We start from the raw sequence: 12,923 nt of genomic DNA on the forward strand, positions 1-12,923 counted from the left end.
CTAGAAGAGTGTATGTGAGTGAGGGAGAAGAGGAGGGGGAAGACCAAGGATGAGATAGAGGGTTGGAGTGGAGAGATGTATGAGAGAGAAGGATGTGAGTTGGAGGGAGGACAGTCAAATGACAGAGGACAGAGCAACATGGACACTGTTTGTTTGTGGGATGAAGGCATCTGACAGTAGACAGATAGATGAATGTGTTTCTAGTATCAGTGTGATTTGCCTGAGTTACCATACAAGTGGATAGAAAGGTGTAATATGCAAAGAAGATGTGCCATGAAGCCTCTTATGCCACCTAGAATTTGGCCCTTAGTTGTAATGCACACAGTCCTCCTTCACTGTAGGAGTTCACATTTTAGTTTGCATTTTTAGTTGACTTATTCACAGCATGGGGTCAGGTATAGGAAAGTCCTCATTTGAAGTTGCCCTTTTTTCAGTCTTTTTTGCTTCTAAGTCCACAATGAATTGCAGTTACATATTAAAAGTCATTTGAAGCCAAAACAGCTGATTTTCCAATTTCCCGTAATATATTTTGGTAGTTCGGAATGCATCCCTCGCTTTTGATGAGGACTGGCTATGGGTTTAATCATGTCTGTAGGTCTATCTATCTCTATCTATATACCTAGGCTGCTTCCCCCAAGGAAAGGGAGGTAGCCGAGACAGGATGACTCACTCTCCATTTACTCATCCATTCAAACACATTCATTCGCATCTTAGCCCCAAAGGGGAGAACGGACAGATCCTCACCGCACCACACCGCACAAGGGTCAACTGGGCAATGCAATCAGTGACATCCGCAGCAGGGCCCGACAGCAGAACTGGTTTACCCCTGCCACATCATAACAGACCCATCCCCTTACCCGCACCTGACCTGACTAGCTGATCATAGCTGATATAGGATTAGTAAAAAGGTTGTTTTTTGCTGTTCAAACGAAATCATTTTCTCTGATTTAATGGTCACACAGCATGGAGATAGCTACTCAGCCCCACTGGGGTGTACCATAGATTCACCTCACTTTAGATATTGGGTCATATTCTAAGTACCTTTGAAAATTTTTGCTACATCTCTTCCATAGCAAGTTCACACCCCCCTCTCTCATATATCTCTCCACTCCATCCTTCCATCTCATCCTTGGCTTCCCCCTCCCACTACCCCCCTCCAACTCACTCACATACGCTCTCCTTGTCAGTCTCTCGCTCACCATCCTCTCCACATGGCCAAACCACCTCCACTTATTTCTCCAACGCTTTCTATCACATCCACATCCACACCGCAACACTTCTTCACATCCTCATTTGTCAGTCTGTCTCTCCATGTGACTCCATAAGCTCCTCTCAAATAACTCATTTGCTTTGCTCTCACTTCTGGTTTGTGTCCCTCCAACAGGGTCTAATCTTCACATCCTGCTGCCTATGATCTCCAGTCTTTCAAACGCAGTGTGTCCAGGCATCTCAAAATGATCGGATCTTGAATTTGGCTCTCTATTGTATTTTGTTTTTCTCTTGGAGGGAACTGTTACTGCGGGCTCATGGCCTTTGGTTCCTTCTTCCTTGCATTTAAAAAAAAAAAAAAAAAATGTTAGAGTTGGTATCACAATACTGTCATGCAGCAACTTTTTCACTTGCATGCTCACTGCCGTTTCTTATCACTGCTTTCAAAGAACAAGTAGCCTTTCTTCCTTGTTGTACCCTTTCAGGCACTTTGCCCTCTAAGCTTCCGTCCTTACTCATCACACTGCCCAAATACTTAAGTGCACTCACATTTTTCATTTCCTCCTCATCCAGCCTCTCTATACATTCAGTGACTTCATTTCTCTCGAAGGCCATAACTATACTCTCCCTTATATTCACCTTTAGATTGTTTCTTACCCACTCTCCCAAACTCATTCACCAAGCCTTTCAGCTCTTCTCCATCTTCACTTAACAACACAACATCATCTGCAAACAGCAGTACAGGGAGTTTCCAAACACTGCCCTCGCTTATTAGGGCCACTCCAACATCTGCTGCCCTACCAACTTAATCAATGTATTTTTGTAAAATGTTTGCAGATTTAGTGTCGTTTAAGTGTTACGTATGGTGTTACTGCATTTGGTGTTCTTTGTTGTGGCTGGCAAGAAGTGTGATTGTTGAGATGGTGAGGATTGCTCTATCTGTTTTTTTTCCAGTCCATGAATATATTTTGTTCAGGTATGCCTGAAATAAGGAACTTGGTATGACATTGTTGTTATGGGTAAATGTTGTGATGAGATCTGTCTAGGATGAATGCAGTAAAATGGAGTCTGTAGGATTGGGATGTTGCCCATGTATAGGTTGAATAGAATTGAAGATAGGACAGAGTCTCAGGAAAATAAAAGGCTTTGTCACTTACTAGGTATTTCATTTTTCATTTTACTGGTCTTTGTTTAAAAACTTCCATCAGTTTTTTGTACATTCAGCAATAATGCCCATTGCTGTCACCCACAGAGGCCCTGAAAGTGATGGAGAAGGTTGCTGAGCACATCAATGAGATGCAGCGGATCCACGAGGAGTATGGAGCGATATTCGACCACTTGTTCCGTCAGCACCAGAAGTCCAGCAAGCAGGTTGTGATTTGAGAATGAATGTTGGTTGAGCTCCCTTGCCCACATAAGGCACTGCAACAGTGTGCAGTTTTTTATTTCCCAAACAATTTTTCAGGATACATATTTTTCTTTAGCATACCTAGTAGTTTGATATCCTCATTATAACATAAGGCCATGTATGTTTTGTGTCCTTTTTTTGCTATAAAGTCAATGGTAAATAAAAAAAAACAAAAATAAGCTGGTAAATGTTCATTGCAGTCTATAAAAGCTGATTCAGCATTTCCCCCTAATTTGCAGCATCTGGTGTTTGAAAAAAGGTGTGATATTTTGAAACACCTTTGTGACATAATGAAGACTGCTTGCATTTTTTTTTTTTTTTTTTTTTTTTTTAATTATGTTTGATATGAACTATTTGGTAAAGTAAATATTTCTGTTTGGATGAGAACTGATACATTGAGGAAGTGGTCCAGTGTTTCCAGACGACAGCATTGTAAGATACGTATGCATCTGCTTTGTAGTGTTCTTGTGGTAAATGAAGCCCTTCAATCAGGTGATGCCATCATCATCTTATCCTTGATACAACCCAGGTGATTTTATTCACCACAGGGGAGACTGTTTGAATCTGGAGGCTTAGATATAGCCCTTATTGACCCTTCACTACAGTACTGTGGCACTCTCCTAAACTGGATAGAATTGTCTGGAAACAGTAGGAATGATACAGACAAACATTGCATGGGACTGAAGGTATTAGGAGACCAATACAACCTATGGTTAGATACTGTTCCAATTACCTTTATGTTGTCTAAAGTCTCTTACCAGTTTTCAGTGTCATTGGGTTATATTTTGGTTTGTTTTCATTTTAATTAAGTAAGGATCTCTTTACACTTCTGTTGAAGATTTGTAATTAAGTGCTTCATAAATTAATACTGTTATTGCCAGCATAGGCTGCAAGAATTCCTTTCAACTCCTTCCATACCATGGAGTGTTCCTGCCATATATTTTTTAAACCACAAGATGCCCAGCAGTTGAATGGTTAGAACTCTCCAGTTGAAGTGATGGTCTATCCATGTAACTGTAATCGCACTGAATTATGGCAGCTTAACCTCGGGACCCCTGCACTTCAGAGGGTGTAATGTGAAACTGGCTGTAACCATTGCCAGGCACTATTATTCAGCGTAGGAGAGATTTCAAGTTATGAGGGGGTTAGAAACCATCTCTGTGTAACCTCTTCACCATAAAGGATCTCCCCATGTGCTGAATAAAGATCACTTGGTAGTAGTAGGAATGAAGTTTGTGTGATTTCATTTCTGTGAAGAGGGGTGAGAAGTATGCACTGTTTGATGAAAGGTTAGAAACAAGCTCCTTTAGCCCCGTCGTTTCGTGAAAGATCAGCCCAATAATTTATAAAATCCTCCGGCAATTGACCAGCCAAGTGTGTAGTTTGGCACCAGCTCTAGAGATGTACAGATATATCTAGCACAGAATTTAATGGCAAATGGTTTGAAGTCTTGCATTATTTGAGAAACTTATTACAGTATAATTTTTATTAAATTTTGAAGGATTTTACTATTTTCTCTTGCAGTTTATTGGAATATTATGTATTTAGTGTCTTTTGTTGTGGCAGCTGTATCCAGCAGTAGCAGGAATGAAATGGGCATTATCATAGTGAAAGGGTTAATGAGAGTACAGTTTTAGATTGCTTGATGAAATGAGACAGCAAAGTTGACCAAGTACTTTTTTTGCCTGTCATATTTAAGGAGTTTAATAATTGTAGTACTGTAGGTTGCTTGATGAAATAGGGCAGTAGTGTTGACCAAGTACATTTATTTCAGCCTGTGGACCTCTCACCTGGGGATCTACTCTACTATGGTGGGGTTGAATGGCTAAACATCTCAGACTTCCTGGGCAAGATTAAGAAGGGCCTGGAACTCCACGCTATGTGTTTTGTGTTCAAGACGGCAGTAGTGTTCCTCTGCAAAGAGAGGCTGAGACAGAAGAAAAAGTTGATGGTTAGTGCTGGTGTAAGTGAATGCGTGTTTGTGTACTGTACTGTGGTATTTTATAAAATTTTAAAATCTTTGTCGTGTTAAAGCGTTAATGGAATTTTTTATTTATTCATGTTATTTTAATGTTATATAAACCATGTACAGTAATATATCTGTTGGTGCCATGCAATTTGGTTTTCATGAAGATACATGCAGGTCTGAGAGTTTCAAAATAATGACAGTACTTTATACTGCACTTACATTACAAAAGTTTCAGCAACAACAAGGGTGGAGAGGAAAGTAGGTACCAGTATATATAACACAATGGTTCACAGGAACTGTATAGATATACTGTACTCGTGTATAATATTATATTGTGCTGTTATCCATTACCTACCATGCAGTTGGTAAGAACTTACTGAACTGTAGCTAATAAGCAACCTATATACAATACACCCAGTAATGACAAAAAGTACTGGCTCTAAAAGGAACTGTAACTGATATGCAGTTTGCATGCATCCACTTCTATACAGCATATATAATAGAAAGTACTGGTTATATAGAACTTATAAAAACTAGGTTTTAATTGCAAGCAGATGATAACTCAGATAAAATCCTCATTGTACATTAAAAACATGGGACCTGATGTGTCTTGTGACTAGCAGTCCATCCTTGCAGTAATGATAAGTAACAGTGTTGGCAGACCTATATCAGCAACTGGTGCTATTTCCGGGAATGCTCTTCGGCGAAGAAGTGACAGTGCGGCCTTATTCTTTACCAACATCTGCGGCCTTACCACAAATTTAAACTCAGTTCATTTTTTCCTTCAGTCCATATCCCCTTTGGCCCTTTTCCTCACAGAGCCACAAATCTCACCCTCTACTGATATATCTCCATTTTGTTTTCCCGGTTACCATCTCCTTACAAACTTCCGTAACAAGGGCGGCACCTGTTCTTATATCAAATCACAATATGCAGTTGACACTATTTTAAACTTCAGTTCATCCAGTTTTGGTTACTCATTATATAAACTAAATTGTCAAAACATTACCAAATATATTTGTGTAGTTTATCGTTCCCCCAATGCTTCTTCGGAACCCAGTGTATTTGATTCCATATCCACTCAGTTGAGTAACCTTAACCTTGCCCTTGGCACCAAAAATACCATTTTGGGTGATTTTAATGTACATAATGTTGAATGGTTATTGCATTCTGCCCGGACTGATGACACTGGTCTAGAGTGCGAGCTGTTTGCGGAATCGTTTAATCTCACCCAGTTGGTAAAGCAACCAACCAGAATACCTGATAATCCTGACCATAATGCCCATCTCTTGGATTTATTCTTGACAGATAATCCAGATTAATACAGAATAGAGGTACTGTCACCACTTGGATCCTCTGACCACAATCTCATCAAAGCCTCATTAGTTTACCCTCCCACACCTCCCTGTTCTGAACCTGTCAGGGTTACCCGATGGCACTTTGATAGGGCAGACTGGGATGGATTTAGAAATTATCTTGCTGACATTCCATGGCAGTGTTTCTTCTCTAGTGATCCCAGTTCTATCCAGTCCCACATCTGTGACATAATACTAGCTGGTATGGATTTATTCATACCAAGTCAGCAGTTCACTAAAAGATCGAACTCTCCAAAATGGTTTGATGGCAGCTGTGCCAGAGCAACAGCCCAAAAGTCATTAGCATATAACTCTTACTTAAAATCAAAAACATCTGAATCACACTTCCAATTTAAATTTGCTAGAAATCATGCAAAAGCTGTATTAAATCTATCTAAATCAAACTTTCTTCAAAAGCAAGCATCAAAACTACTTAACAACCTTAATGACAATAGAATATTCTGGTCAACTCTTAATTCTTTCAATAATAACTTTAACAAGTCATCTTCCATTCCCCCACTAAAATCTTCAGATGGCAACATTACAAATGACCCGCTTAGGAAAGCAGATATCTTTGCCAGTACCTTTGCCAGAAACTCTACCATAGACGATACCAGCCAGAATGTTCCAGTACTGGAACTTGATTCTCCCGAAATTGCCCCACTTAAAATACAGACAAGATATGTAAAATCCATCCTAGACAATTTACCTACCAACAAAGCTCCAGGCCCAGATGGAATTCCGCCAATTGTTTTGAAAAAGTGTTCCCCTGAACTTGCCTCTGTCCTAGCTAAATTATTCAGACTATGCATATGTACTTCTTTATTCCCAAATTCATGGAAAGAAGCCAATATCCACCCAATTCCGAAGAAAGGAAGTTCGTCTGACCCCTCTGATTACAGACCAATAGCTGTCACATCTTCTTTTGGTAAGGTATTTGAAACTTTAATTAACAAGCACATTGTTAAACATCTTGAATCCAACAACTTAATTAGTGATAGACAATATGGTTTTCGCCACAAAAGATCCACCATTGACATACTCAATCTCTTAATTCATACCATCCATCAATCAATTGATCTTTTTGGAGAAACTCATGCAGTAGCTCTTGATATTTCTAAAGCTTTCGACAGAGTAGGGCACCATTCCCTGCTGTCCAAACTCCCTTGCTATGGACTAACGTCTTTTGTTCCTTTGATTTCTTCATATCTTAGTGACAGGAAAATAAGAGTAAAAGTAGATGATGTATATTCCAATTTCCACTCAATTAACGCCGGCGTGCCGCATGGATCAGTTCTGGCGCCAACCCTATTTCTGGTTCATATTAATGATCTCTTATCTGTCACCCACAATCCCATTCACTCATATGCAGATGACTCAACACTACATAGTTCATTCACACTCAGACACCCATTTACAAAGTCTAATATCTCTACCTCTCAGCTCAGTACAGCCATCTCCATAAATCAAGATCTGTCTACAATCAGTGAATGGGGACAAAACAACCTTGTCTCTTTCAATGCTAGTAAAACTAAATATACACGGTTTACTAATAGATATTGCCAGATTTGTACATTACCTTCAGTGCTACTAATATTCCCATCTCCAAAAGTATTGAAATTCTTGGCGTCTCACTTCACAGTACCCTTAGCTGGACCTCTCATGTCAGATCACTTGCTAAAACCGCCTCAAAGAAACTTGGATTATTGTACAGAGTCCGTAACTTCTTCGCCGATGAGCAGTTAGCTATAATTTATAAGAGTCATGTGCGCTCTCAGCTTGAATATTGCTCACCCTTGTGGAATGGTTGTGGAGAGGTTGCATTAAGACAACTAGACAAAATTCAGAACAAAGCTGTTAGAATCATTAACAACCCTGTCATTACATATAAACTACCTCCCCTGCAAGTAAGAAGGAATGTTGCCTCCCTTGCATTATTTTGCAGATATTTTTTTGGCAAATGCTCAGACGAAGTTGCGTCCATGATGCCACCTCTCCATGCCTTCCCTCATGCTACACGGGCATCTGGTAGTGCTCATGACTGGAATGTCACTCAGCCATATTGCAGAACTTCTGCCTATCAGAATTCTTTCATTCCCCGAACTGCATCTCTCTGGAATTCACTTCCCCAGAGTTGTTTCCCTCCAAATTTCAACCCACAGCTGTTCAAGTCTAACTGTTACAGATATTTTATGAACGGAGGACGCCAGTAATCTGGTGTATGGATTGTTTTTTTTTTTTTACTCATTTGTTTTTCCTTCCTCTGTTCTGTTATTTAAAAAAAAAAAAAAAAAGTTATCTCTAGTTACTTTGTTCATTTACTGAAGTGTCCTGTTAACTGCAGTCCACCAGGTTTTTGTCCAGATGAGTCTGGGACCACAACAATAATGGTAACTTTAACATTACAGTCTTTGATATTCACATCTGATATTCATCAAATTTTGCCACCTCCAGGGTGCCCCAGGGAAGAACAGCTCATCAGAGGTTGAGATTATTAGGTACCAGGTGTTAATTCCAGTGACAGAAGTGCAAGTTCGGGCATCGTCAATGAAAGATATGGATGCACACTTCCTATGGGAGCTCATTCACCTCAAGAGTCAGCTCCAGCGGCGATCAGAGAAGGTTTACCATCTCTCAAACAGGTGTGTGCTTTTACTTCTTTATCCATCCATCCATCCAATCCTACATTACCCCATGAAGAGCGTAGGGGCCCGAGGCTAGGCAAGTTGGTCCTGACATTTAAGATGAGAGTTACCCATCACATTTATGAGTGGGATATAGGTTTAGGAAAGTGATGATGGTGATGTACATGTATTTCACTAAAAAACAAATACATGGGAATTCAAGATATTGATGGAATGAAAGAGAGGTGATACATGCAGTCACTTTGTGATCTTGTGAGCACACAACATGCATTGCAATTTTACCAAGTTATCTACTGTCTTCTTGCATTTGAAAATGATTCCAAGTATAACCAAAGGTGGTAGCCACAGCTGCAGCAATAAAGAACTGAACAGAGGGAATCATGAATCAGTCAAGCAGAAGGAATCATGAATCAGTCACTTGGGTGCCAAGATGAAATGAGATGAACAAATATGTGTGATTGAGCTAAACATGAAGAAGCACTTGTAATTAGTACTTCCTTGTCCTTCATTTGGCCTTATTTTTTTATTGTTTGGGGATTGTAACTAGCAGTGATGCCAGCCTCCTGAACTCTGGGGAGATTCTGCCACTCTAGTAATGAATTACCATTTTTCAAGTGTAGTTGAGTAGAAGAACAGTAAACCCTCTCTGATTTGGAAATCATTTAATTCGGATCTTTTTTGACCACCAGACAAATAATTTTAATTCGGATAGAAATTTGAATTAAGTGAGACAAGTCCGAAAAGGGTTCCGGTGAGAAATGGACATGAGCAGTTTTTGTAGTGATAAGTGTAGTAATAAATGTAATTTTTAAGAACTGTATAGTACCTTCAGTACAATTAATGTACTGTACTCTACTACTGTATTGCAAGACTTCATTATCAAGGTTTGACACTATTTTATTTATTGTATTGAGCACTCTTTGAGTATAAAGTAATAATATATTGTACTGTTCAATGTTTTTATGAAAAAGCCATGTTTTAGTGAGCGTGGGTGTGATTTGGGGATAGGGGCAAGCATAAGCTCCAATAATTCGGATTTTTGGATAATTCGACATAGGGTTCCCCCCAATTAATCCAAATTATAGAGGGTTTACTGTACTTGAAAATCATACTCAAGTAAATCATCATCATCATCATCATCATCCTGACCTCCTTTCCCACCCTTGGGCAGGGTGAGGAGTAGCAATGTCCAGACAGCCCAAATTTGCCCAGTCCAATGGGCCATTCTTCCATTCACTCATCATTCAAGCCCCCGGAATCCTGGTTCTATCGGATACACCAAAACCATCACCACATTCTGTAGCTTCACATAAACGTATCCGATTGAGTCAATCCGGACACTGCCATGTTAAAGGGGGTACCAAATCCCTGATCATGCACTTCTCCTCACAACAGTTAGTTGAGTACTGTACTCAAACAACTTATGGTGGCACCAGTACTTACTTTGTAAAAAGTATCCAAATATTTTGGGAATTTTACTTCAGTATGAAACGAGCATGGCAGTCGTTTCATACTCAAGTAAAATTCCCGAAATATTTGGGTACTTTTTACAAAGTAAGTATTGATGCCACCAAAAGTTGTTTGAGTACAGTACTTAACTAATTGTATTTCATGACTTTATATTCTGTGTTCTTTTGTAGTGTATTCATATAATCATGTTACTGACTGATTGTCAGTGTACTGTATGAAGATTATTCACCTGATCTTCTTTCCATAACCTTTTAGAGAGGTTTCCCACAGCTGAATAACGTCATTGGGCAGTAGCCAGACAAAAACACTGATTGATGCTGTGCTCAGTAAAGGATTAAATGTTCTGTACTACAGAACATAACCTAGCTTTGGGCCATTACACCTTGAAGTATATGTGTGTGTTTGTGTTTTTTTATTATTAATACAGAACTTTTATTTTTAAACAGACCGTTCAGGATTACCTATATTTATTTAGTCAGGTTCACCCTTTTGCACTGTTATTCTTGCTTTTTTATCACTTCTTAGCATATTGTGTCACCTTGACTCATGTGGTATTTCATCCTGTCTTTCCGCAAGTGATAATGTCCTTTTATCACACCTCACATCCGTGCCCCCCACAGCACCTCGGAATTCCGCAATGCGTTCCTTAAGACCATCCGCCAGATCATCCGTGAGAGTGTCCGCAATATGAACATCCCAGCCAACAAGCCTTCATCTTCATCATCCGGCCTCGGCTCATCCACCGCTTCTTCTAAGGGCAGCACCAGCACTCTCCAGCCCTCTCGCTCAGGGCCCAAGAAAAAGTCACCCACGTCAGTCTGACCAGTATTCGTTAGGTTAGGCTAGGTTTAGGAATTATCGTTAGATGTCCAATTTGTCCGTGGATGTTTTTGTTGATGTTTTTTGTGCAGTTGCTCGAGCCGTCTGGTGCCATGCCCTATTCTTCAGTTGTGTTGCTTACTAACACTTGTCTGTATTCTCATCTTTGGCATTTTGCTCACTTTCTAGACTTGTCCTTAGAGCTTTATGTGATATTTACAGTACAGTACCAGTATTTGGTTTTGTAGCAGCTCATGATTTCTGTTAAGAATATAGTAGCTTTATCGGTTGATGTACAAACTAGGTGGCTTTGGAGTAATCTATACTCTCCTCTCCTATGAGAATATTTTTCTGTTATTATTATTTACCCACATGCTGTGTAATTAACTACTACTGAATGCTTTATCTTTATATTTCAGTGATTGGTACATTTCAGCATTAGTGCTGTACTATATTTCCTGTATTATATATTAATCTGCATTTACAAGTACAGTATGTTAATCTGCATATACAATTTCCAGTACTGATATTGCCTGCTTACCACCTAGTTTGTAAAAGATTCCACTTGTATCACTGAGTTGTAATACAGTAGTTACCAAGTTATAAGTGAATCAGCATAACCCTTTGCATACAAAAAGACTTTGTCTTAAGCAGAATATTGGGCATTATAATATTGTCATTAAAACTGCTTTAAATGAGATATGATATATTAAAGTACAGTAATGGTTCACACCCAGTTTATTAGAATGGCTTCCCTCCCTGAAGGGTCTGTTTCCAGCGCCCTGAGCGCTCCTTTCTCCCACAGAGTTCAGTCAGCCACCCTGCAACGCCATTCTGCAGGTAACATAGACTATGATAACCTGGAGAGCTATGATAATGTGCCCGAGACGCAGCACGGGCCGGATCAGAACAACTTCCGCACACGCAGCAAGACCGTGTCGGACGCCATGGGTGAGTCCCGCCCCACGGCCTCTCCCGGCCACCGCCAGTGAGGGTGGGGGCAGGGAGGGAATATGACTTTAAAATAAAAAAAAAATAATAAAAAAAAAAAAGACCCGTGACTCAGTGAGCTCAAGGCCGTTCGTTGTTACATACTGTGTGTGAAACAAAAACAAAAATATAGAAGAAGAACAGTGTTAAGCCTGAGGGAGGGCACACGGCGGCCCATCTGACCCAGCGTCCTCTCATCACCAGACGAGCTCAGTGACTCCACCACCAAGAGTGACGGTGGGAAGGACGAGGCGGGTACGCGCTCGGAGGGGGAGGAGGAGGTGGGGGAGAAGAAGAAGGCCACGCTGGGACGAACCCCCAACCACCTCTCGCTCTCCACCACCTCCACGCTTTCTACTGGATCTACAGGCTCCATGGCCAAGCTCATACAGGCCTCCAACATGCCCTCCCAGTATCAGCCCATTCGCAGTGTCGGTAAGTCTAGCATGTTCCCACTGCTATACACATCTCTCTCTCCTTCATGTGTGTACTGTACTGTATGCCATCTTACATAGTCATTATTCCAGTAGGTAAAGAGTAGTCTGTATGGAACAGGTATTCCACTTTTACAATTGTTTTTCTTAAAGTTGTTTCATTAATAACATTTCATGATTCATTAAAATCATTTTTCAGGCAAAAAATAGTCATTTTTGTGCTGCATGAACCAGAAACAAGTGTTACAGTTGTTACTGTTGCATTTAAAATACCAGTGCCATAGTATTCCCCCCCCCCCCGACTGTCAGCGCATAGCAATTAGCACTGTCTGTGCCTTTAATGCTGATTAAAATCACTGCCCACCTTCAGTACAGTACAGGTACACCATATTGCTGTACATCATCATTACTTTACCTATGAATTCAGTGTCACTGCTGTACTCTGTCAATACAGTCATTACTCGTTTTACAATGGGGTTACGTCAGGTCATACCTTGTTGTATACCGATTTTATCATAAATCGGTAGATTGAAACCCATTATAAAAGGGGGGTTACGTCAACTCAACTTCCCAAAGTCACCTAACCAAGACTGAACCATAAATGACAACCCACCTTCATTCCTT

At 40.2% G+C, this 12,923-nt stretch overlaps 1 protein-coding gene across 2 annotated transcripts in view; it reads left to right on the forward strand.

The window, feature by feature from the left end:
• sif (guanine nucleotide exchange factor still life) overlaps positions 1 to 12,923 on the forward strand; it is a 945,217-nt gene that overhangs the window by 886,461 nt on the left and 45,833 nt on the right. Inside the window, exons 29-34 of one of the 2 annotated variants that reach the window (XM_080278922.1) lie at positions 2,462 to 2,580; positions 4,392 to 4,580; positions 8,396 to 8,583; positions 10,677 to 10,868; positions 11,681 to 11,826; positions 12,070 to 12,300. In XM_080278922.1, coding sequence (XP_080135048.1) covers positions 2,462 to 2,580; positions 4,392 to 4,580; positions 8,396 to 8,583; positions 10,677 to 10,868; positions 11,681 to 11,826; positions 12,070 to 12,300 — 1,065 coding nt within the window. The remainder of the gene's footprint in view (positions 1 to 2,461; positions 2,581 to 4,391; positions 4,581 to 8,395; positions 8,584 to 10,676; positions 10,869 to 11,680; positions 11,827 to 12,069; positions 12,301 to 12,923) is intronic. The other variant, XM_080278921.1, reaches the window with a different exon arrangement.

Source organism: Coenobita brevimanus, chromosome 76 (genome assembly GCF_032717465.1).
Source record: "Coenobita brevimanus isolate Jiangsu-jjx chromosome 76, ASM3271746v2, whole genome shotgun sequence".
Taxonomy (NCBI): domain Eukaryota; kingdom Metazoa; phylum Arthropoda; class Malacostraca; order Decapoda; family Coenobitidae; genus Coenobita; species Coenobita brevimanus.